The sequence below is a fragment of the Eleutherodactylus coqui genome, chromosome 6 (assembly GCF_035609145.1).
Source record: "Eleutherodactylus coqui strain aEleCoq1 chromosome 6, aEleCoq1.hap1, whole genome shotgun sequence".
NCBI classification, from domain to species: Eukaryota; Metazoa; Chordata; class Amphibia; order Anura; family Eleutherodactylidae; genus Eleutherodactylus; species Eleutherodactylus coqui.
The window spans coordinates 87,534,651-87,560,702 of record NC_089842.1 but is presented as its reverse complement, the minus strand read 5'-3'; the positions used below and the strand labels follow the sequence as shown (position 1 = coordinate 87,560,702).

Below are 26,052 nucleotides of genomic sequence, written 5' to 3'. Positions count from 1 at the left end.
TGTCCCGCCTCCTTATAATACTGTTAAGAAACTGATTTGGGAATTTGAGGCTATCTTACAGGCTATTGGTGCGTTTATACCACCTGAATAATATTATATTACAGAAATAAAAAACGTTCAAGAAATAAATAGTGGGGTTTTTTATACATATGTATTTGTGAACAATTCGTGAAATTAATTAAAGTGGTGACAGATAACCCACAAGTACCACTTTTTCTCAAGTAATGACTCATCAAAGACTCATTGGACCTACTCATGATAAAGGTTACATATGCAAAAAAGGGAGATGGAACAATACCTCTGCAGTGCCACCTATTGGAAGGCAGCATTCCTGCAAGTCATTGTTAGACTCTTTATACAAGCCTTGTAACAATGACTGGGAATTGAAAGCCAAGCCAGAATCCATTCATATGGCATGGTAATAATGCTTTAATAGGGACAACGACGATGGACAGTATAGTTACTTTTTTACTTCTGTAATGGACTCTTAATAGAGATATCTGTTGTTTTCTTTCTTTCTACCTGATACAAGGGGATAGGAGAGAAGGCAATATGGGGTGGGGGGTGGTTTCTGTAAACTCTTTTATTTAAAAAATTGTTCAATAAAAAGCATTTAAACAGGAAAAAAAACCCAGTTCGGACAAATTTTAACTCCAGTCTGGTTGTCCTGACCCCAAACACATTAGATCACAAGGTAACACTAGCCGACTAATGTATGGCCACCTGCACACGGGCGGACCCTGTATGCGGATCTTACCTGGTGCCCGTCAGGCGACCCCATTGTACCTCTCCGGCATCTTCTCTTCTCTGCTGCGGATGTGCCGGCGCACATGCACAGTAGAAATGATGCCACACTGTCGCTATGGCGATGACACGGCTCCCGCGACCATTTCGCAGTGATGATTGCGAATGCCCACCGGGACGGACGGTTTCCATTTACTTCAATGGAAGCCGTCTGTGTGTAGCCCGCACAAAAGTGCGGCATGCCGTGATTTCTTCCCCGTGAGCGGAACATTGCAATCGATTTCCGCTCGTTGGCAGGAAATCGCGTATTGTCATAGCACACTATGAGCTGGATTTCCTGCAGAATCCGGACGCGGATGCCCACTCGGGATTCTGCAATGCAAATCTGCTTGTGTGCAGGCGGCCTATACTGGTAGACTAGTCGCATAATTAATAGAAAAAACAAACATTTTCGCCAGTGTGTCCTTTTAAACAGGCTTTACAATTAATCGGCTAAACGTTGCGGAATATAGAAAAGAGGGGTACCTTTGTAATTAACATTGAAATTTGGCATCATTGCTGCTCAAGCAGAGCCCGGGTTTGCCATCGTTGGGCATTGTGTTTTGTACATGAACATGTGAGAACAGAAGTGTCGGCATATAGGAAATGTTATATTGCTATTTAATCTTGGTATGACCCATGCTTTGCCGCATGGTGAGGAGATCCGAGGTTTTCTGACATTTTAACTAACCAGTTCTCTGTTTTTACTTGCAGCCCCCAACAGCAATTACCGTGTGCTGCTGCGTTTCCTCTTCATGGACACAGAATGTACTTACGACTATCTGTTTGTATATGATGGAGACTCCTATAGTGACCGCCTTCTGGCCAGTCTGAGTGGGAGCAGCCTGCCTCCAACCCTTGAGGCCACATCTGGAAAGGTACAAAACATAGATGAAAGGGGCTCTATTAGTAATATTCAGGGCACCTACCGCGATGGCATCCACCTGGTACTGCATGGTCTACAGAATGGGTATCCCTTTCCTTAGCTTGTGCCTTTGGAAGTTGCTCATTTCCATTAAAGGGGTTTTTCATCACTAGCAATTAATGACCTGTCCTTAGGGTCCTTCTAGACAGGACAATTGCTTTCACACAGGAGCAATAATCATTCAGTGAATGGTCGCGGGGTGACCGGGGATCGCTTCCGTCTACCCGCCTCCATTCTCCGTAAACGGGCAGATGATTGATTGATTGTTATGCCTATCAAAACTAAACGTTGAACGATAAGCCAATGCATTATTGTTTAGTCGCTGGCAGTGCCTACACTAAACGATCATCCTTTAGATTTGCCTGACCCAGCGATAATAGACCATTAATATCAGATCGGTGGGTTTCCGACTCTCAGCAACGGCTCTGATCAGTAGATCGGTAGGAACATGAAGCCGCAGAATGTGCTGCATCCCCTCCATCATTGTTTTTCAGGCGGAGCTCTGTACTTATAGTAGTGGCAGCCTCTGGTGTCACAGTTCAGCTCTGTTGAATGAGATACAGGGGTCTCTGCAGCTTCATAATCCCTTCAATCAGCTATTCGTTGAAGGTGCTGCATCTTGGACCACCACTGATCTGATATCCTAAGGGCAGAATAAGGATAGACTACCAGTTTTCTAACCCTCCTAAGCTGGCTATGCCACGGGGTGGCTGTGGTGAATGACAAATGCCAGCTTCATGGTACCTCCCTAATACCCCCAACCACTGCATGCAACCACTTGTGTGAATTGTAAAGTTTTTGTGGCTTTCTTAAATTTTCCTCAGAAGCGTTATTGGATCATGATTGACTAATTAAACCCTGATTTTTGCAGATGCTCCTTCATCTCTTCAGTGATGCCAACTACAATCTGCTGGGTTTTAATGCCACATACAGTTTTTCCTTATGCCCGCAAGGTTGCTCTGGACATGGGACATGCCAAGAAAACACTCAATGTTTATGTGACTCTGGCTGGAGTGGAGACGGTTGTCAGATACCGGATTGTAGCTCTTACTGCCATGTCCACCATGGAACATGTAACCAGGTACTCTTCATAAACTATTATGGAAACTCTAATCTAACATATATCGGTGGTGTACACACTGTTTGGAAACTACTACTCCCAGCACGTCCTGAAAACCAATGCTGGGCATTGTAGCTTCCCATTAACCCTTGATGTTGCACGGTCCTCTGGAGCTCTTCTTCACAGCACCTCTCCATTGGTTAATAGGCTGTTCTATACCTAATAATAACTCAACCAACTGCAAATATTGTCTTTCAGGAAACTCAGCGCTGCGTCTGCTTTCCGGGGTACATAGGGGAGCGTTGTGATTTGTCGTGGACTGACAATCAGGGGTCTGGGACCTGGTACAATGTGAGCAGTCAGGATCCATTCTTTACTCCCCGCACTGCAGCTGCCGGAGCCTTTCTGTCCCCAACCAATTCCCTTTACATTTTTGGAGGTGAGGAAGATGATTTTGTGATGATTTCTGGTAGAAGTACATGGACATTGAATTAAATGGATTCATATTTTTCCTCTTAGGTCTGGATCTGAATTCTGCTCTTCAGGATATGGCTGTTTATAACTTTACATCAAATACATGGGAGAGAAAAAAGTATTCTCCAAGTCCGGTATGTTTTATCAGTCATGTGAGAGTTCATTAGCTCATTCCATCTTATTGCTTATAGAGGGCAGTTTTGTATTACTCATAGAGGGGGTGCAGTGAATCTACAACTGGGGAAGGGGCATCCAGCAGCATTTAGTTTTCTTAATCTTCGGTTCAAACTTCTGTGCTCGGTAATGTCATTATATATCCTTGTAGGGGTTGTAGCTGTGTTTTTCTTATGTGGAGGGCCGAACCCCCTGCAATAGCCACGAAGTTAAAGGGGTTGTCCCGCGAAACAAAGTTGGGTATACACTTCTGTATGGCCATATTAATGCACTTTGTAATGTACATTGTGCATTAATTATGAGCCATACAGAAGTTGTTCACTTACCTGCTCCGTTGCTAGCATCCTCGTCTCCATGGTGCCGTCTAATTTTCAGCGTCTAATCGCCCGATTAGACGCGCTTGCGCAGTCCGGTCTTCTCCGTGTTGAATGGGGCTGCTCGTGCCAGAGAGCTGCTCCTCGTAGCTCCGCCCCGTCACATGTGCCGATTCCAGCCAATCAGGAGGCTGGAATCGGCAATGGACCGCACAGAAGACCTGCGGTCCACCGAGGGTGAAGATCCCGGCGGCCATCTTCACAAGGTAAGTAAGAAGTCACCGGAGCGCGGGGATTCGGGTAAGTACTATCCGTTTTTTTTTTTCAACACATGCATCGGGTTTGTCTCGCGCCGAACGGGGGGGCTATTGAAAAAAAAAAACCCGTTTCGGCGCGGGACAACCCCTTTAAATGATAAAATTGTGGCTGACTGCTGTAGCCACTAGGGCACTTACTACATTCTACTTATATATGTCATGTCACAGTTGCCTCAGATCCACATGCAGATTAGTTTAATGGGTTTAATCCGCGTTTGGATAGTCCTACCTGAATTCTACATCAAGAACTGGTACATTACTTGCTTTTTTCACAACGTAGATTAATCCCTGTATAAACTGCAGATTCCCTATCAAATGAATGGGTGCAGAATCTGTATCACATTTGTATGAAATTCTGTTACATGAACAAGGTCCATAGCTCCCTCTAGTGGTGGATGCAGGCAGCCAGAATTTTATTTTGAAATTACTTTAAATGGCTTTTCTAAGAATATACTGTTGATGATATATCTTCAGGATAGACCATCAATAGTTAATCAGCTAGATTCCGTCACTCGAGACCCCAACCGATCAGCCTATTGGTCATCAGCTGTTCTACAACACACAGGAGTACGGAGTGGAAGCTGCCCATCTGACCCCTTTAAGGGTCTGGCATTGGTAACTCTTGGCGCAGCTCCTATTAAAATCAATGGGAACTTCACCTGCAGATAAACGCACCAGCCACCGATTGGCTGGGAACTGAGTGGTGGACCCCAGCTGATTAACTATTGATGACCTACCTTGAGGATAAGTTATCAGTAGTATTTCCCTGGAAAACCCCTGTAAGTTGTTCTCGGGGTAGTTATCAGAGCCCAACTCCCACTGCATAACGTTCATTACTACACAGAGGGCAGCAGGGAGTAAAAATTAACCCTTAACTGACTTCAAAGGGATTTCCTGGACAAGTAGGGCTTCCACCATATAGTGAACCATATAGACTAAAATCAATAGCAGTTTCCCAGTTCTAGACAATGGTGCTTCCTAGTCTTGGTGATTAGCCATTAGGTCATTAAAAGTTAGATTGGTGATAGTCTAATGTCGCTGCTTTGTCTAGAGCAGTGTTTCCCAGCCTTTTTAGCCATGGGGCATCCCGGGAAAACGTTTTTACTGTGGGGTGCCCCTATAAAAAAAGGGTGTGTGGACATGGGTCATGGCTAGGTTCGGAGCTCATCACGACATATGATTTTTACCTCTGTTTTTCTAGTAGCCTCTGTAGTATTAGTGGCCTCTCTGTGGGCCTAGCAGTGCCTCAGTAATTATAGTGCCCCTTGTAGTAATAGTGCACCCCTCAGTGGCCCCTGAACTAATAGTGTGTCATAGATGCTCCTAAGCCATCTGAGGCCTTAAAGGGGTTGTCTCGCGAAACCAAGTGGGGTTATACACTTCTGTATGGCCATATTAATGCACTTTGTAATGTACATCGTGCATTAAATATGAGCCATACAGAAGTTATTCACTTACCTGCTCCGTTGCTAGCGTCCCCGTCGCCATGGATCCGTCTAATTTCGTTGTCTTCTTGCTTTTTTAGACACGCTTGCGCAGATGGGTCTTCTCCCTTCGGCTCCGCTCGGCAGCATCGGCGTTTTGGCTCCGCGCCCTTGTACGCGTCATCGCGTAGCTCCGCCCCATGACGTGTGCCGGTTGCAAAGTGCATTAATATGGCCATACAGAAGTGTATAACCCCACTTGATTTCGCGAGACAACCCCTTTAAGACCTCAGATGCCCCATAATGCCTGCCATAGGCACCCATATCTTTTTTTTTTTCGTATGCTCCCATAGTTGCCCCTAAAGGGCCTCAACCTCAGATTCCTCCATACTGCCAGTCTTAGATGCCTCCATAATGTGCATGTGCCCAGACAAAGTGCACATCTGACCCTGCAATATCACTTGTCTCTCTCTACCCCCCAAAAGACAAATCGATTACCTCCCTACATAATGATGCTTCTCTGTAAAGACTCCTTCACACTGCCTTGCAGGTGGTGCTTTCCCCAGGCGCCTTCCACAGACTGTGCTGGCCTTCTGCTGGTATTGGAACTAAGACCGCCATGGGTGGAACTTCCACCGCTTGTGATCTGCCATCAGCGGTGACCTAGAGGACGGGAAGTCTTAACGCCGCTCTTTCATTCCCAGCCTGAGAGCCGTGGCACTTCTGGCGGGTTGTCATGGCACATCAGGGTGCCACGACACCCCAGTTGGGAGTCACTGGTCTAGAGAGTGGGTGTATTCAGTCTAGTTGACCTACATTAAATATCTTTCATGGGAAATTATTTTTACCCTTGAACCACGGTAAATATAAATGTTCCAACTTGAAAGAAAAAAAATAGTCCATTTTGGTTCTGTATAGTCCAGTGATTGAGAAAGCTCAGGGTCTAGATGTTGGACGAGAGCGAAGTGCTAGAAATGAGCCTCCGGAAGGACTCCAGATGGGGATCACGGGCCCGGGGCATGTTTTTTTTTAATCCTTACATTTTGATGCCCGGTCTGACAAGCGATGGGCTGCCGCCGCTGTGTTGTGGTCCTCAGGATGAGAGAGCTGATACGTGGCATAGGTTAGTAAAGGCTATGCACTGGAGTACTGTCTGCATTTCTCTTCTACAAGGACTCTGTATAGTGTCTAGTAAGGCATGCACCTCATACTTGTATTTTCCCTGTGCTGCTGACTAATATTTGCATTCTGTTCCCCTGTTTTCCGCAGGCTGCTCGGCATTCACACGTGGCGGTGGAGTGGAATGGAACGTTGGTTTTGTTTGGTGGGGAGCTGCCTGGTGGGAGATTGACTAACGATACCTGGGTGTTTCTGCCCCTGGAGGAGCGTTGGGTTGATCTTAGCTTGTACAGCACTCTGCGCCCCCCTCCTCTGGCGAACCATGCAGCTGCCACCGTTGATAACTGGCTCTATGTGTTTGGAGGTAAGTCAGCGGAAGGCCCAATCTTCTATGTAGATGCTCACTGTAGGTTGTAACAAATGTGCTTGGCTAACATTCGTAGGATCATTCTCTCATCTAGTAGAAACCCCAAGATGCTCCATGCGTGTGCTTCTAATGCATAGGAATATCTTCTACTGACACGGAGTCACAGCCTGTATTATACTCCAGAGCTGCATTCACCTTTCCGTTGGTTGTTATTGTTAGACGCCGCTAACACTTTAGCTTTGCTGCTAGGATTTAGAGAAAAGCTAGTTTTCTATACTAGATTCCATTGATGTGTCTGGTGTAAAGACGGCAAATTCCAGAGAGCCGCTCTCCAGAGCAAGCCGTGCTGGATGATCTATTTATTTATTTATTTTTAAGCTCTGTAGCCTGCAGAATAGTGAATGCAGCTCTGGAGTATAACACGGGCTGTGATGAATTATACAACATATGTAATGCAGCAGAACATTGAATGCAGGTTTGCCGTATCAGACCTCCCTCACACAGGTGTTGCTGAAAGTGCCACGATTTAAATCACAACACTTTGCCGGGTTTTACTTTAGTTTCCGGCTGCAGCGATCATTGATGAGGAGCGCTAAACACCCTAACATAGAACAGACTCCGCTCAAAAATGACGGTGCTGGAAAGCACTGCGATCGAGCCGCTGTCTGAGGCTGTGTGAGAGGCCCTATTGAAAACAATGGGAGCCTCTGACAGCGTTCAGCGCAGCGTTTAATGCTGAAAAAAACATCCATGTGAGGGAGGCCTAAGTGTATATTCACACAGGCAATTTTTTATTTATTTTTTTTCATCCAGTTTTCAGACCGAAAAAAAACTAGTCCAAAATCGAAAAAAACCCCATGTAGTTCAATATGAATATTCATGTGGGCTTTTGATTACTTGGATGTACAGTGCTATTTTGGTGCGATTGTCATTTGCGTATCGGCCATCAAATCTGTGGGTGTGTTTAAAAAAACGGATTGCATTTGCATGATACGATCTGTCTTTAATGCATTTTCCCGTGGTGACCATTTAAAAAACTGATACAAAACAGATGAAAATCACAAAAACACATGAGAAATCAGACTGATTTTTCAGGACTGAAAGAACCCCACCCGTGTACATACAGCCTCAAGGGGGAAAATCTACTAAGCCCAGCATTTCCTACAGCCGTCGTAATATAATTGCCCCTGGCACATGATGCGCGTAATACATAAAGGGACACACGCCTCTTCATGTATTAGACACATCTCTGCACCCACACAGAAATGTCCACTAGTTCACACCTGGCATACACTTCTGGCATAATATATGCCAGTTTCTGACATAAATTATACGTAAATCTGTCAGTCTAGGGTGGCTACGCTCCCTTCCAACAAGCCATGCCCCCTTTGTTAGCAAGAGTCACAAGGACAGCGCAAAAGCCAGAAAGTTGCAACTTTTTGCATAAATCTCCACTTGTGTGAAAATTGGCACAAAAGGCTCTATAAATATCCCCAAAAGTCTTACATTTTTTTTCTTCCATGTACCGTATTCTGTTTTTCTCTTTCCTAGGACGCACATCTCGGGATGTTTTTTCATCCAAAATGTTCCGTTTCAACCTCCATGCGTGGGAATGGGAGGAGGTGCTTACCGCGGGAGGGAAGCCCCCTGCAGCAGCTGGCCATTCCATGGTGTTCCACGCTGCGTCCCGTTCTCTACTGGTATATGGCGGGCACAGGCCATCCACAGCACGGTAAGAGCCAAACCTGCTGATGCTCATCTGTAGCTTTCTGGCTCCTTTGCATTTGGTTACTTCGTTAATTGTCAACCAGGCCCCAATCATTAAACTTTAGCATAGCTTTATAGACTGTCACCATATATTCTTGGACAGTCACTCTCCCATCCAGCAGTAGCAAAGCCCTATGTGACGTGAATAGGGTTGTGTTGCAGTTTTCTGAACATCAAGTGGAGATAAAGTTTGTGAACGATATGTGGGAAGGGGTCTTAGCAGGTGAACCGTCGCCAATTGGCGATGTTGTCAGCCTTAGGCCGGCGGCACACAGGCGATCCGGATTCTGCATGTGGGAATCTGGCTCTGACTCCAACCGGCCACCCTGCTTACCTCCTTTCTTCTGTATTCCGAATGACTGCGGATTCTCGCCATCTGTCATCCGCAGTACAGATTTTTTTCAAATCTTTGTCTTTCCTGCGCCGTTGCTAAGCGATGACGCAGGTGACCGCAACCTATCCACAATGTCAATTGTGGATGGGCGCCAGGTCGGACATCTTCCGTTGGATTCATTGGGAGCCGTCTGTGTGGAGTTTGCACAAAAGTAGAACATGCTGCAATGTGTTCTCCGCTGGTGGAAATGGCAGTTCGTTTCTGCGCGTCTGCATGAAAAAGTGATTTTCCATAGCATGTGCTGAACAGTATTTGCTGCGGATCCTCCGTACAGACGCCCGCCGTAGAGTCCGCAGCAAATATCCACTCATGTGCCACATGTCTTACTCAAGATGGTATAATACTAGATACAGCATTGTTTGTGTTGCTGTATTACTTCTGTTTTCATACATTACAGAATATCTTTGCCCTCCATAGGTTCAGCATACGTGTGAACACTACAGATTTGTTTCATGTGGATTTAAATTACTGGACCACCCTGAAGCCTCGTGAGGGTAACCGAGGTGGTCCTCGTGAGAGAGCCTTTCATAGCGCCACTATCATAGGCAACTATATGGTGATCTATGGTAAGATCCTATCACTTATTTCGCCTGGGGTTAGATATATAGGATATGTATTTATTAGAGATGAGCGAGCGTACTCGGAAAAGCGTTACTCGCTCGAGTAATTGCTTTATCCGAGTATCGCTGTGCTCGGGTCTGAAAATTCGGGTGCCGGCACGGAGCGGGGAGCTGCAGGGGAGAGCGGGGAGGAACGGAGGGGAGATCTTTCTCTCCCTCTCTCCCGCCCGCTCTCCCCTGCTCCCCGCTGCGACTCACCTGTCAGCCGCAGCGGCACCTGAATCTTCAGACCCGAGCACAGCGATACTCGGATAAAGCAAATTACTCGAGCGAGTAGTGCTTTTCCGAGTACGCTCGCTCATCTCTAGTATTTATCTCTGTAATATTTCTGATATATCTTGTGTTCCAACTCTTAACTATTTTGAAAATATTTCCTTGCTCTCAGAGAATAGGAAATTGTTTACATGTAGAGACTGCAAGACATCCGGATCCAATACTTGGCACAGTTGACAGAGGATCGCATAAGTTGGATATAACTTTAGCAATCTCTGAGCTGTGAGAAGTAATAGGCCAGGCATCTTAGTGTTAAAACTATTTCACATGATGTTTTTTTTTAATCGGTGCCGGTTCTGTCCTGGTTTGTGTCCTCTATGCAGAAAACTGCTTGGGGACCGAACCTGTATAGTACCATAGAGGAGAACTTGTGAGACTGAGACCTCACTGATCTCCACTTACATAGTTTCCGTCCCTGGAAGTCTTTTGCACTGAACCGAGGGTCGTTTGTACAGCTTACTACATCAAGACCACTTTGGCTGGCATTTAGTGGGTGCAATTGATATGTCATTTTTTGGAGGACCATGAATATCATTTAGCATTCTGTAATCTATTTTGTGCATCTTCCCATTGCATAATATGTTTTTGCAGGGGGAAACCTGCACATTCACTACCAGGAAGAGAAATGCTATGACCAAGAAATCTTCTTCTACCATCTTGGCTGTCACCAGTGGGTTCCCAGCAATACTTTGAGCCAGATTATGCCTTCTCATCACGGTAAGTATATAATGCCACGCATGGCAATTGCCATAGATTGGCATCCACAACTATTCCATCAGACCTCTCCATAGACAAGCATATAAAGCTCATTGGTTTGTATTTTCAGTAGATACTGTAAAGGGATATTAGCAGGACTGTAATAAGTAGTTTTCAATAAACATAACTGGGAGTTGGACATCTGCCGATCTGATATTAAACACTTTCCATAGGATCGGTCATCAATATCGGAGTTCTAGATAACCCCTTTAAGTGTGCATGTTTGTATACATGAGTGAGCACATGTGTATGTCCTTGCTGTAGTATGCATGAGTGCCAGAATATATTGTGTTACTGCTATGTGACAGTATAACTTGTACACACTACTGTAATATATACCCTTGTATACACTGCCCTAATATTTAAAGGTGTTTTCCAGGGAAATACTACTGATGGCTTATCCTCAGGATGTGCCATCCACAGTTGATTGGTTGATGTCTGCTGCTTGGGACCCCAGTTGGTCAGCTACTACTACACACAGGGGTACAGAGTGAAAGCTGCTGCTCCAGCTACTGTGTAGTGGCTGGCGCTTGTAACTGCAGGTGCAGTTCTCAATGATCTTAATGAGAGCTGCGGCTGCAGTTACAAGTGTTGCCCACTACACAAGGGCTGGAGCAGTAGCTACCGCTCTGTACCCCTGTGTGTAGTGGCGCTGAATGTGGGTGCCCAATCCACCAGCATCCTAAGCAGCGGGACCCCAGCTGATCAATTATTGATGACTTCTCCTGCAATAGGTCATCAGTAGTATTACCATGGAAAACTGCTTTAAGTATTAGGGCATTGTATCATGTATTATTCAGGCCTTATGGGGTGATATTATTTGAGTACTGTGCATTGATATTATCTGATCACTCTCCAGCATTATTTTAGAATTATTTAGCTGTGTTAGTTGAATGCTTATTGTCAAAATATTTAGTAAATGGGTAGTTGATGGGATTGAAAGGCCATGGGCCTTTACCAGATATTGGCAAGAAACTTTCATTTTGCAAAGTGCTGGAAGGCCTTTAGATATATGCATTCATGATGAATGTGTTGTTGCAAGTCTGTTCAAAATTGGTATAATTCCGTTGACACTTTACCTTAATTGAGTAAACCTGGACACATGCTGTTTTAGTGCCTAGGGTAACAAAGAATGTAAATAAGGCCTGAAGAGATAAGTGGCTGCTAGATACATCTGCCATCACCTGCTGTACCTTCTGGGGGAAAAGGGGACTCCTGAGTGTAGATATTGGGGGACGGTCATGCTGTGCCCAGACTCCTAAGATGTAGGTGACATCCTCTACGTTTGCCTTATCTGATGATGTCTTGTATCCTTTTAATTTCCTTTAGTAAATATTCTTCTACTGTACAAAATAATTTGCTTCCACCTAATCTGGTGGAGGTGGCAGGATAAAGGGAATAGTAATACTTTTACACCAAAATTCTATTTTTGTTCTTCTGTTACACATCTTTAAATCTCTTGCTTCACTTTATCTGCCCAGAGGGTTACTATTAAAATTCTTGCTACCTGCAGTCACCACTAGGGGGAGCTTACCGAAGACTGATTTATTGCAGTGTTCAATATATAGGGTGTCAATTCAAATGGCTGTGATATTGGTGACATGGCCCAACATGTTTCCTCACAGCTTGTGTCTAAAATTGAATCCCGATCCAGCAAAAAGTTTACAATTTATATGGGCGTTTTCTTACTTTTGAGACACCCTGTATTAAACCACACGCAGGTTCTTATGCTCTCTCTTGTGGTGGCTGCAAAAACAAAATCATGTGGACGCATATATAGACTTTATACAGTTCCTGGCTTTAATGTACTATCGCTTATTATTCTTGTAGGACCTCAGACTTTGAGTGGTGGCCGTTACTCCCATGTAGCAGCCCTAATGAAAGGCGGAGTGTTATTAGTGGTCGGCGGGTACAGTGGTACTCCACGTGGAGACCTTCTTGCCTATAAGGTGCCTGTGTCGGTGTACCAACCCCCCGTGCAGGATGTGAGTATACAAGGGAGGATAGGACTTATTATCTCTGCCTGTAGGATGGATATAAGACGTGTTTGCTTACATTTGTAGTATCACTTGGACTACTGCTCCATGTATACAGATGAGACCATCTGCTCTAAGGATCCTGAGTGCTCGTGGTGTCATTTAAGCTGTCAGACCCCTCAGCCTAATAAAATAGTAAGAGCAATTATCCACTGAGCTTCCTCAAGGTGTAGCCCCCATGAATTGGCTTATCATGTATGTTTTTTCTTTGTTTTCTGGCAGTGCCCGGACAAGAGCTGTCTAGGACTGGCACGACTTTTCTCGGACTGTCAGGCCTGCCTGGTGTTCAGCAGCAACATGACCACCTCCTCTCACATCTCTCGCACCTTCGGGTGGTGTGTGCAGAATGAAACTTGCATGCCAGTTTCAGGTACAAACCCTTTTTTTACTTTTCTTATACTTGTCCTGGTGTCCGTCTCCTTTTGTTTAACCTTTTTATTGGTTTTCCTTTTTGTGCCCATTTTTATCAACCAGATCGCTCTGCTTGCCGGGTAGGGCAGATCTCTGGGACGTTTGGCTGGTGGGGCAGCCAGAACACATTCATCACTTCTCTAGATGGCTGTCGGACCAACAATTTCCTTCCCGGTCTTCACCTAATCACATATCAGCATCCACGCAATGAGTCTCAGCCAGACCGGGTAAGATCTATTCCAATATCCTCCAGACTTCCCATGTCTCTGATGGCAGACCAGCAAAGAGAATGTGCTTTTGCATCCATGCTTTGCTTTACTGGCAGAATTCGTATGTTATTTTTGACTATGTAGCTGAGCTTTTTGCCGGCGTACATGAGATTCACACAGCAAAAACATTGCCATGTCTGGTTAGTGGGAAAACAACCTCCATAGTTTGGCAATAGCATCTCAGGTAGGAGTTCAGCAACATTTGGTTGTCTGGCACTTGTGAGGGTCCGACATAGACGAGTCTGTGATGGAGATTGTAGTGTAGCCTCAGAATTGAGTCTTACTTCCTAATACTGTGCCTACATTGCTGCAGTCTTGACCTCACTGTTCTCTAGCATGCTGTGGGCGGTACTTGCTGCGGAATCTAGAGGCGGACACCCTCTCCGAATTCTGCAATGCAAATCTGCCCTTGTGCATGCACCCTTAGACTGTACATCTCGGTACGCCTGATTCATCCCATACAGTGGCTTTTAATATGTTCAGTTCCTTTCCTTTAACCCATTAGACAATTTTTAATAGTGTCTTCAAGAGCCCTTATTTTCATTTATCTGTTGACATCGCTGTATAAGTGCCCGTATTTGTTTCTTTTTTTTAGGACACAGTTCTTTTAAAGGCGTTGTTTAATATACCATATGATGTATTATTATTTTTTTATTTTGTGGGGTGGAATGGGAAGAAAACACGTAAGTATTAGCAGTTCTCTCTCATCTCAGCCGTTACAGCAGCGTGTAAGCTATAATATACAGCTACTACAACTCCTGAGGGCTCTCCATACACTATCTGGCACCTACACTTTAAATATGCAGCAAATGGTGCCAAGGGGTTAATCTTGGCATGCAGTAGACCAGAAATTCTAAACAAACCCGGGGACCGCGGCGGGCTACAGCACCGGATCTTGTTTTTTTATTTTACCTAAGGGGATCCAGTAACAAGACAACCCCTGTAATCTGGCATTAAAGGGATTGTTCCATGAAATTAGTTTATTCCCTATCCATAGAATAGGGCACAAGTATCTGATCAGTAGGGGTCCGATCGCTGGGACTCCACACTTATTGGAGAACGGGAGTCCCGAGTGTCCTGGAATAAATGGAAAAGTAGTCACGCATATACACTATCACTCTATACATCTGTGGGACTTGTGGAGGTACCAGAATACAACCATTCAGCTATTTCTGGCAGACTCACTGAAATAAGTGGTGTAAGGGCTCAGTCACACTGGCGCATCCGGGCGCCAATGCACCCGTGTTACTGCACCAAGAAGACGGCTGTACTGCAGGTGCGGACGACTCTGCACCGCCGGAAGAAAGAACACATGACCGTCAATGGAGCCAGTCATGTGTTCTTTCTTCTGGCGTTGCGAAGAGTCGTCCGCACCTACAGTGCGGCCGTCTTATCATACAGGAACACTGGCGCATTGACGCCCATGTGACTGAGCCCTAATAGTGCACACACGTAACTCCTACTCTATTGATTCGGGGGCATTTGGGACCCTGTCCTTGTCAGTGGTGAAGCTCCCAGGAGTCAGACCCCACCGATCAGATAGCAGGTAAGTGAATTTCTCGTCTCTGTCATTGGGGATACAGAAGACCTTGGGTATAGCTCCTGCCACTAGGAAGCGGACACTAAGCAAAGAAAGAGTTAGTCCCTCCTATCAGTTATAGCCCTCCTGCAGGCACTGAGCTAAATCAACTTTAGCATAGTGTGCGTAGGGGGCAGACCTGCTCTAAAGTTCTTCTGTCCGTTTTTTTCCCCTTCTAGCTGGGCATCAGGGCTGGGCTAACTTCCCTTATTACCACCAAGTGGGGCAAGCGAACAGTGCTGCATGAGACACACTGTTACTCCCTCCTCCGAGAAGAAAAAGTGGCCTAACTACTCTGTATCCCTCCAGCCATGGAGTCAGCAGAGTTTCCTCACCACTAAGTGATAGTCACTGATGCGGTGACCCTGCTGGTATCCTATGGGAGCTGAAGCGAAAAGGATAAAGACAAGGTGAGTACACTGGACTAGGTAAGTATTGTGCCATCCCGCCTTTAGCTTAGTCCCCACCATCCCCATCCTCTTTACACTCTATCCCAGACTTTATTACTTTCCCTCCATTTTTCAGATGTTTCGGCATCTTTTTTGGCGCTATCTATAGCTGCGGCCTGTGTTTTTTTTTTTTCCCCCTTAGCTCGGGCTCCCTTCAGTTTTCTTGCTTCCTGCCTCCTCGCTCGTCTGATGTACCAGGACCGCATTATTTCCCCTGTGAATCTGCCTAGGGATGCCAGCCGGCTGGTACCATACTATGCTGAGCTCTGGGTGGCACAGTGTACATCACTGCACAGGAGGACTGGAAGGTCCCATGCATCATGCCCCAGCTCTTTAAGACTTCTTGAACGTTGAGCTCTGACTCCTTGGTTTCTTCATGCATCGCATGTACTCTGACGGCTGTGGTTCAGATTGTACAGCTCGTACCTCTGCTATCCTACCTGGTCTCTGAGAATCTCCTACTAGGATGCCTTTCAGAGATTAGCCAGTGCAGTCTTTTATTTCTCCCTCCCAAAGATGGTGTATCCACTGGTACCTTTAGGCGACATCCTTCCTCCTATGTGCCATTTCACAGATACTTCTCTCTTGCTGCTTACATACAAACTGATATAGCTCTGTGCCAGCAGTGGGAATAGCTGGTTGGAGGGACTAACCCTTAACCTAGTGTCGCCTCCTAGTGGCAGGCGCTATACCCATGGTCTTGTTGGGTCCCCCAAAGAACATGACAAGAAATTGATTTTTCATTAAGTGACAAAAATCCTGTTGTCTTTGGACAACACCTTAAATGATCAATTACAATAGTACAGAGGGCTATCAATAGGAAACCTCATTTCTGTCTGTTGCTTTTATGAGTTATTCTACAGGCAATTTCTGAACTCTCATTATGGTGCATGTTATAAATTCTGAATATTCACATTTTTTCAAAGGGAACCTTATGTTGCTGTCAGTGAGGGCAGCCTGAAGTGGGGACAGGCATGCTGATTTTAGTAGTCCACCACCTATGGGGTAATGCTGTGTAGTGTCCGATCACTTCCATATGCAAGCTGCAGTGCCTGGTGAGAGATAGGCCTGGCTTATTCATGAGGCGCTGCTAATCCCGACCACCCGCCGTGACTGTGTCTTTCCTTAGTATGGAGTGTAATAGCAAGAAAAGTGTCACTCACAGTGGGTGGCCGGGTCTGCGATACCTCATGAATAAGCTGAACCTAACTTTCATCGGCCGCTGCGGCTTGAATATGTAAGCTCGCGCACTACACAACATTACCCTGTAAGTGACAGACCGCTAAAAGTACGTGACTGGTTCCCTTGAAAACTGAAAACCAACTCATACAGCTTGTTGTTTTCCTCAGGTATCCATTGTGCGTAGTACAACGATCACCCTGAGCCCCAGCACGGAGATGGACGTGTCTCTGGTCTATAAAGGCTTCATATACCCCATGCTGAACCCAAACTCGCCTCCTGATCGCGTCTCTATCTGGGCTCGCATCCAGAGGTTTTACGTCGTGGCTCGACTTGGGCGGTACCCAGGGACTATACACCAACTGGTAAGAACTCGAACTGAACAGACGAAAACCCCTTTAGGCTGCAGGAGGGGTTCAATATTTCTCCTATTGATCCCGGCATTGCTTGTAAGACTCCCTACACCAGCTAGAACTCCACAAGAAGAGTCTGTACCTTCCAAGAGCTGATCCATGTAGACGTATGGTTACTTTTGCAACTATTTTTTTTTTTACTGCTTCTGCTCATATAGAAAAAGTGTAGCAACTTTCCACATTAGTCTTAATTAAAAAATACCCTAATGTTTTGTGTATACATCTCTGATGCAGATATATGCATCTCCGTGGTTACAGACTACAAATAAACCCTGTGTGTAGTCTGGCCCTGTAGTTATGTGCTACTTCCTTGCATCTGCCCCCTCTACTACTTTATATGGATCAGTAGAGGGGTCAGGATCAATTTGACTCAAGCTCGCACCCTGTGTGTATCCAGCATCTTTCTTTTTTCATGTGTCTGTTTAAAACGTTTTAGTTGCCTACATTTCATACACAATGATTTTTCTGGTATCCGCTCGTGTCTTAATATTTTCTCTCAGATGTGTTTTTCAGCCTTTCTTCTTTCTTTTGCTGCTCGTGGCAGGAGGAGGTGGGACGTTGGTTTGTGCACCAGGATAAGGAGAGACGGTCCCTGCAGCGCAATAGCGGGGAGCGATTATTCCCTAATGCAGAGCGCGGAAGCCGCTACGCTGTGCAGATTGAAGGTTTTCTTAACAACACAGGCATTGGACACACGAGTGAGCTGAGTCTTACGTGGGACCGCACCGGTGTACATGGGGGCAGTGTAAGTCATGCCGTTGGCCCCATTTATAATAATTTGACATTCTCATGATGTCTAACATTTGTTCTTTATGCTTATTAAAAGAGTATTGTCCCCTGGATAGGTCATCAGTAGTTGATGGATAGGGGTCCGCTGCTCAGGACTCCCATCCATCAGCTGATGGTCTGGCCGCTGCGCTGGTAGAGGGCCAGGTGTTGTCATCAGTTTTCGGATGAATTCAGAGGACTGGCTTCCCTCCCATTTGAAATCAGTGTGTGCTGCGCACTGCTCCTACACTTCCTGCTCAGACCTCACATGCAGCGTGCTATAGATGCTGGGGGAGCCCTGCACTGTGGTGATACAGGGCAATTCACTGCTTTGCCAGTGGGGGTTGCATTCCTGTATGGTGTTTCTCACTTGATCTATGGCTGGCATCCTTGGTATCCGTTCACATGTGCAGACTCTGTTATCTGCAGTCACCCCTCCCCTAATCTTGGGTTAAGTTGAGTGGCTGCACATTAGTCTGCACTGAACATTTAGCTCCCTCCTATTGCAATCTGGCTCTCTGGATGCTACTAGGGTCTATGGTGATTGAGCCTGCCCATCAAGTATCAGGTGATGTGTATTTGGCTTTTTTCTGTAAGTTGTGTCTTTGTGCATTTTCCCTCAGAAAGTATATGAGCCCCGTGGGACTCCCACTACAGAGCAGATACCCAGCTGTCAGAGGAGAAGGCAAAAATGGTTTTCAATTGTTTGTCACTTCTCAATCTCTACCACTGTAGCTGTATAAGGGTTTGCCTTTTTTGTCTTTTGCAGATTGTCTTGTATTCTTCACTGACACTATTTTACATATAACCCGCCTCTTCATTCATTAGGTGCATCTTGAGCGTCTGCGCACCTACCCGGAAATGTATGCCTGCCATGAGCTGGAGTAGATTTCTGGTATAATTTACTCCAGTTTCTGGCATGAGTTATACTTTAAGGGGTTTTCCAGTACTATTAATGATCTATCATCAGGATAGGTCATCAATAGTTGATCGATTGGGGTCATTCGCTTGGGGCACTGACCAATCAGCTGAGCGGGGACATGTTGTGAGCGCTGCAAACACACAGAGATCGGAGAGGAAGCAGCAGAAACACTCTGTGTAGTGGCCGGCGCTTGTATCTGCAGGTATGGCTCGAGTTGATTTCAATGACCCTGGAGGTCCCTTCCAACTTTTCCATTCTATGGTTTAGTGAATCCTGCACTGGGCGGGGTGTAGGACCCGATAACCCTGGAGGTCCCTTCCAACTCTACCATTCTATGAGTTACAAGCACCGGCCACTACACAGAGGGCGGCGCAGAGACTTCTGCTCCGACCTCTCTGTATTTGCATCGCTGTATTTGCAGCGTTGACAACATGTGCCTGCTTAGCTGATAAATGTAGGAGCTGTGCCTGATAAACCATAAAAAGGCTGTAGCTCTTGTTTGAGTTTGGTGGCCGCTTCAATCAGTTGGATCTCCATTGATCTAGTATTCATTGTCTATCCTAATGGTGGATTTACATGGGTGCTTAAAAGCCTGACCGTCGTCTCAGCGATCATTACTTCTGTGCTTTCACGCAGGAGTGATAATCACTCACTGATTGGAGGTGGAATTCGCCTGAGAGTTCCGTCTGCCTGCCTCAATTTAGAGTAAAGAGGCAGTCGTTTGTAGAATGACTGCCTGTCTATAGAGGCAGATAGACCCTTAGTTTTTAGGAGAGTTCAAATCCAAGCAACTCTAATAAGTGAGCAGTTCTCGCTCACATGCCCTGTCAAGTCCCATGTTTAGATGGGACAACAGTTACCTATAATCACACTTTTGAGCGATTTACTTGGGTGACTATCAGCCCATGTAAAGTCACTCTAAGGATTGGCCTTCCAGCTTAAAGTTCTGGGAAACCTCAAAACACATGTTCTAGTAAGAAGTTAATGAATTGTCCCATATTACTAGGATATACCAACATTGACCAATTAGGGAGGCACACCTCCCCCAAATGCTAGATTGGAGTGACATTAATGCTATATAAAAATCAGTCTCCTGTTGGATCTATCCAGTTTATTCTTGATGGTCATAGACTGTAATGGGCTGATCGTGCATGACATATAAGTTATGCTATACATTTACATTTTATGCTTGATCTCTAATAGCTGTGCTTTTCTACCATGCAGGAGATCTCCTTCCTCTTCTTGGAGCCGCATCGATCTGATGATTGCTATTACCCCTCCTGTTTAGCCTGCTTGGCAGATCAGAGCTGTGGGTGGTGCTCCAAAACCCGAACCTGTCACCAAAGACTAGCAAACGAATGGGCAAAGTTCTGCCATGATACCCCTTTAATCCTATCACCAGGCAATTGTCAGCTGTGCGAGGAATATCGGGACTGTGAAGCTTGCAGTGAAGTGAGTGATAGCGCAGCCCGGCAGCACTGTGTAATAGGACAAATGACTGGATATTTTTGCTATTGTGTTATGTGCTTCTAGGACCAGTACTGTGAGTGGCAGATACACAGCAATAAGAAGGGGGACTCCCTGTGCAGCCGGAGGGGGCGCGTGAATGGCTCTATACGGTCACCCAAGGACTGCCCCCGTGCTTGTCATCAGTAAGTGTTAAAGGCCCATTTAGACACAATGATTATCGCTCAAGAAGCACTCAAAAGCCGTTTTTTGAGCAATAATCGTTGTGCATTTTTCGTTACTTATTCGTTCATCGTTGTCTTTCACTCCGCTTAAAATCCATTGTTCGTCAGTTCGCTTTTTGTTTAAATGACATTCGTTCAGCGATTTGATAGGAGTGTTTATTCGTTTGGTGGGGCGTACTTTCAGCTGACTAAAGGCAGAGCGATTGGCTGTCAGAAAGACAAAGCTTCAATGTAAACCATAATTTAAGTGTGTAAACAACTCCATTTTAACCCCTTTAGTGGCACACCCGGAAAATCTCTGGGGCTTGCTGCATTGACCATGCAGTTAAACTCCGGAAGATTTCCGTGGACAGCTCTAGTGCTGAAATGTGCAGAGCGCTGAGCTGTCATCTGAAATCTTCCGGGGTTTGCTGCGCTGACATGGTAATAATAAATCTGCCACTGAAGGGGTTAAAGCAAACGACTGTTATTGTTGGCTCGTTCAAAGGTTTTTCACTCTATGGTAAAGGAACTTAAGTCCTATGGAAAGAACCACTAATGCCTATTACAAAGGCTGTTTTTATGAAACTGGTCAACTGTGTTAGGTGTTGACAAATAGCCCCATCCACTTGCAATTTTTACACAGCGCTAGGTGGTAAAATATATGACGTATACAGATGTGCACCTCCTTTACCGGTCACTATGTTTGGTTGCTTCTGGTCAGTATTAAGCTTTGCAGGTATCTACATTTGCTATAAAGGGCTTATTTACTGTTTTTATGTTCTGCTTCCAGGCGCAGGACCTGCTCTGAATGCCTCTCCAACTCCAGCCACTGTGCATGGTGCCAGTCCACAGGCAGTTGCTTCTACTTTGCTGCGTACCTTGCTAAGTACCCATATGGTGATTGTAGAGACTGGTATGACAGGTGAGCATCAGAGATGTTTGGTCGCCATTATACTATCTTATTATAATAGAAATGTTAAGTCTTGGTTTTATCTGTGTTGAAGATCTATAGTGATTGGAATTATACCTTAATTTAAATATGTTTTCCCATAGTGTATACATTGGAGATGCCATACATGACTGATAGCTGGGGTCCCATCTCTGGAGCTTTTGCCTATTGGGACCATGGGAGGTCCCAATAGGTAAAATCTCTTTCTTAAAACCAAGGCCTTAAACCAGGGTCTATTTATTTTCATGAGATTCTTAAAGGGGTTTTCCAAGTTATTACTTTCTGTTCCCAAAACTATCTAAAAGTAATATACTCATCATGGCGCCGGACTGTTTCAGCGGTCCGGCACCGCAGCATCTAACAGGTGATGTCACTCAACCAGCAGGTCCGGTGATGTCATGTAAAGCTGTCACGTGGGCTTCTAACGTAGAAGCCCTGATGCAGGTGTATGGGACAACACTAATGACGTCTCTGCTGGCCTCCCATTGGCTGCAGCAGTCATGTGGGTAAACGACCACATCCCCCCTGCAGCTGATGTAAATAGAAGATCGGAACAGCGGCGAGAGGGCAATTGTGGTTTTCTTTTTAATGCCTTATGTGTCTTCCGCACTTAACGCTTTAAGTCATATGACTGGATTTGCAAAAAATAACAGCAAATCCCCCCATGTTGTATATTAGTTTTTCCAAGCCTGTCATTATCACTGTTCATCCATCCCCCTTCTTCTCCACTTCTCTCCAGTGTTCACTCAGTGCCCCAGTGCATGGACTGCTCCAGGTTTAACACCTGTCGGGAGTGTTTGCAGAATTTCGAGTGCGGCTGGTGTGGAAATATTGACAACCCAACAGTGGGAAGGTGAGTCTATTCCCAAGTATGTAAAAAAATATAGATACCGCTTCTCTCTTGCATCGGCCACCTATCTGACTGTAAGCTCTGCTTGCCCTTAGACTTCTTTGCAGCAGAAACAAGGGGGGAGATTTATCATCCTTTTTTTGGCGTAAAAAAATTCTCAAAATTTTGCGCAAGTGCCTCTTGTATAATAATTGGTATAACAACCCCAAAATAAATATCCAAGACAGGACTGCAGAGATTATCATTACCCCATTATTTATTAAGAATTACGTATATAATAAAAGCATTTAAAAAAATAGAACATGAAGGAAATGCCGCAGCAATACATCGGGAAATCCATCACCTCCGGTCACATATATAAGAAGTACCCAAAGAAAATCATGCTTATATTAACCTACAATAGGCACAACCAAGCTCAATGTCATGCACATAATAAAGTGTTACCACATAACCGTGGGTCTAGAAATCCCTGCGCACCTTTCGCCCTTAACTTCGTCCAGGGGTCACTCTGTGCCACTTTACCTAACATTTATTTATAATTTCCACCAGAAACTAGTGGAAATTACCCTAGAAATCTGTTCCAGCGCCTCGCTGGCCTAGACCTCTATGTTTAATGCACTGAGATGCCGAGATGGACTTAATATATGAAGCAGTGTGTGCCTTTTCATATACTAGGTGCATCGTGCTCCCATGAGGATAATAAGACTGCCGCATGAAATACCATTTATTATCGCCCCTATGATTTTTTGTGCTTATTTTTTTTTCATCTCCAAGCAAGCATTAGACACAATTGGATCTATTAATACCGTGCAGGCAACTAATTTAATTTGGTTGCGTTTCATTTTCTCACAGTTTATATACCTCTGCTTGCTGTGTATGAATGGGAAGCTTTGAAGCTGAAGAATGCCTATAGACCCAATGCTTCTCACTGCTGAGATTGTGATAAGATTGTATCCATTCTAGCCAATCCTCTATGAGATCAAACAATCTTGATTCTAGTATATTATATTAGAATGATACATTGTAGCAAAAAATGACAACAGGTCAAATTTGCGCTACAGCATTTGGCAGACGAGGCTTACTTGCCTCCTTGATGGCCACGTTTCACCAGCTGGGCTGTACTGATCTACAGGAAAGGATATATTTGCAGGTCTCCCTGCGGTAATTCTATAGGTAAGCCTCACTTGTGTTGTACTTTATCTTTCCAGGTGCTTCTCTGGCGATTATTCTGGTGTACGTGGGAATACCTCCTGCTCCCGGGCATTGTCTTTCACCGGGCTTGTAGCTGAACCTGCTGAATGGTCCTATGATTCCTGTCCAGATGTTGACGAATGTAGACTGGGAATGGCTACATGTCATAAACATGCCACCTGCAGGAACACGCCGGACTCCTATGAGTGCCATTGTGACCGTGGGTATTCAGGGGACGGAGTCACTCACTGCAACCAGACGTGAGTACAGCCGTGTGTCTGTCTTCTGCTGCTTTTTCACTTAACCATTATTTATAATTGATTTTCATCTTTTCAGATGTTATAATGAATGCTCCCATGGTACATGTAGTGGTCCACCATCTTACTCCTGCCTATGTGACCTGGGGTGGACATCCAATCAGACCAGCGTAATAGAAAGTGGAGCGGAATGCAGTGTGGATTGTGGCTGCAATTTCCATAGCACCTGCACTCAAGAGCCTGGCATATGTGATTCTTGTCAGGGTAAGAGGGGCAGCCATTGGGCATATTCTCATACGTGTCAGCAATGCATTTTCTCTTGTGTTGCAGTTGATTAGGTTGCTGAGTATTCTCTCTCTCTCTCGCAGATTGGACACAAGGCGCCCAGTGCCAGGATTGCAAGCCTGGCAGCTTTGGAAGTGCCACACAAAAACTAGGCTGTCAAGAATGTGCCTGCAACAAACATGGGACGCCTGAAATGGGCTACTGTAATCGGGAAACGGGCGTATGCTACTGCACAGACAACACGCAAGGGGAACACTGTGACAAATGTGCACCGGGGTATTATGGAGATCCCAGGTACGTGGTCTATTGGAGGACAAGCACCATGGGACTTGTTAAAGTCAGCTTACTTGTTAATGTTGAGAAGCTGCTTGAGCATGGAACATGATGTATGAAGAAAGAAATCCATTTTCCATCTAGGTCTGGTAGATCCTTCAGCATTATGACATTGGTTTGTGTACATCTATCTAGAGCTTTGTTCTTCAAATCTGCACAGTAGTGAATGTAATGGCATCCTCACATTTTAGGGGCACCATAATGTTCACAGCCAGTACAGCATTCAGACATTATAGTAAGCTTTACATGCACTGCTGCTGTGATGCCGGAGGATCTTTAGCATGTATCTACACAGTGGGGCACAAAAACTAGGCTCTTAACAACCAGATTATTTTGGTCCTAGATGACCAGGCGATTTTTAGTGATTTGCGTATGTGCTGATTTAAAGGGCTTATATCAGATTCAGTGGGGTCACCGATCAGCCAGTTATCCCCCTGACCAGTGGGTAGAATATAACTTTTGATCCTGGCATAACCCCTTTAATGGCTTTAATTTTTTTTTATTTCTCGTGCTACCACAATTTTTGCCGAGTTGTTTTATGACGCATGAGGCAGAGCTGATCTTGATTTTCTAAGACCTAGCAGCTCTGCCATACAGAGACGCCCTTGGTGATCATGTGATCGCTGGCAGTGGCACTCATTTAGACTACAAACGAGAGGAAAGAAGCATTTGGCCTCCTTCCCACGAACGGATTTCCGCCGCGTAATTCGCGGCGAAAATCCGCTGCGTTGCCCGCAGCTATTAGGTTCTATTGAACCTAATAGCACAATGCTCACGATGCGTAATTCCACCGCGGAATTACGCACCGCGATTTCTCCCGTCCTCACCCGCAGCATGCTCTATTTTCTGCGGGTGAGGACGGGCTGTACGCACTGACGGCTTCCATTGCAGTCAATGGAAGCCGTCCATTCACGCTATCTCCCGCTGTAACCAGCGGGAGATAGCGTGAAAAAACGCTTTCCCGCCCACCGCCGAGCGTCATATGACGCCAAATGACGCGGTCCGGCCGCGTCACGTGACACGGCTGGTGACGCGAGGGCGGTGGGCGGTGACGGGCGGTGATGCGCGGCGGTGGGCGGGGAAGCGATTTCACGCTATCTCCCGCAGGTAAGTATAGGGGCTCTGGGGGGCGCCGTGACGGGCTTCACAGCGGAATATTACGCTGCGGAGCCCGTCACGCTCGTGGGAAGGAGGCCTTTATAAAGCACTTCTGTCTTCTCCTCCGAGCCCTCAGCTGTTGTTGACAGCTGCTCCCCAGCCCGCTCCTACTGGATTACAGTACTCGCCCCATATATATTCACTGCTGCAGATTTAAAGTCCCGAACCATGGTATACATGTATGGTGCACGGTCTTATATGGGTTAAAGCATTTATCTGCATTTATAAAGATGATGGGTGGTAAGCTTTAGGACTGCTGGATAGAGACCAATAATTGCTGTGTAATTTGAGAAAATGTCTAAATATCTGTTTCCTAGAAATGGTGGGACTTGTTACCTGGAGTGCCAGGGTCGCCAGCTGCTATCCCGCGTGTCATCCTCTGCTCTCGGCTCCCCTGGGGGTTCATACTGTTTGTGGATGCTGAGTGTGTCTTCTCATGCTGAGCCTTGCTATCCAGAATCCAACTGCCCACGGCTGAGTCTCAGCTTACAGCCCGACTTCAATATCCCGTGCATGGTGAGCCAGGCTTTTTGCCCCTTTGTCTTCACACTGGGACATTTTTG

At 45.6% G+C, this 26,052-nt stretch overlaps 1 protein-coding gene across 3 annotated transcripts in view; it reads left to right on the top strand.

Annotated features, from left to right (window-relative positions):
• MEGF8 (multiple EGF like domains 8) overlaps nt 1–26,052 on the top strand; it is a 93,878-nt gene that overhangs the window by 44,252 nt on the left and 23,574 nt on the right. For all 3 annotated transcript variants that reach the window (XM_066607122.1, XM_066607121.1, XM_066607123.1), the window contains 22 exons: nt 1,498–1,661; nt 2,580–2,789; nt 3,027–3,207; nt 3,288–3,376; nt 6,741–6,954; nt 8,509–8,689; nt 9,536–9,684; nt 10,603–10,728; nt 12,598–12,752; nt 12,831–12,938; nt 13,026–13,173; nt 13,278–13,441; nt 16,861–17,055; nt 17,648–17,848; nt 20,018–20,245; nt 20,327–20,445; nt 21,257–21,388; nt 22,155–22,268; nt 23,474–23,716; nt 23,793–23,977; nt 24,082–24,292; nt 25,807–26,005. In XM_066607122.1, the coding sequence (XP_066463219.1) occupies nt 1,498–1,661; nt 2,580–2,789; nt 3,027–3,207; nt 3,288–3,376; nt 6,741–6,954; nt 8,509–8,689; nt 9,536–9,684; nt 10,603–10,728; nt 12,598–12,752; nt 12,831–12,938; nt 13,026–13,173; nt 13,278–13,441; nt 16,861–17,055; nt 17,648–17,848; nt 20,018–20,245; nt 20,327–20,445; nt 21,257–21,388; nt 22,155–22,268; nt 23,474–23,716; nt 23,793–23,977; nt 24,082–24,292; nt 25,807–26,005 (3,716 nt within the window). The remainder of the gene's footprint in view (nt 1–1,497; nt 1,662–2,579; nt 2,790–3,026; nt 3,208–3,287; nt 3,377–6,740; nt 6,955–8,508; nt 8,690–9,535; nt 9,685–10,602; nt 10,729–12,597; nt 12,753–12,830; nt 12,939–13,025; nt 13,174–13,277; nt 13,442–16,860; nt 17,056–17,647; nt 17,849–20,017; nt 20,246–20,326; nt 20,446–21,256; nt 21,389–22,154; nt 22,269–23,473; nt 23,717–23,792; nt 23,978–24,081; nt 24,293–25,806; nt 26,006–26,052) is intronic.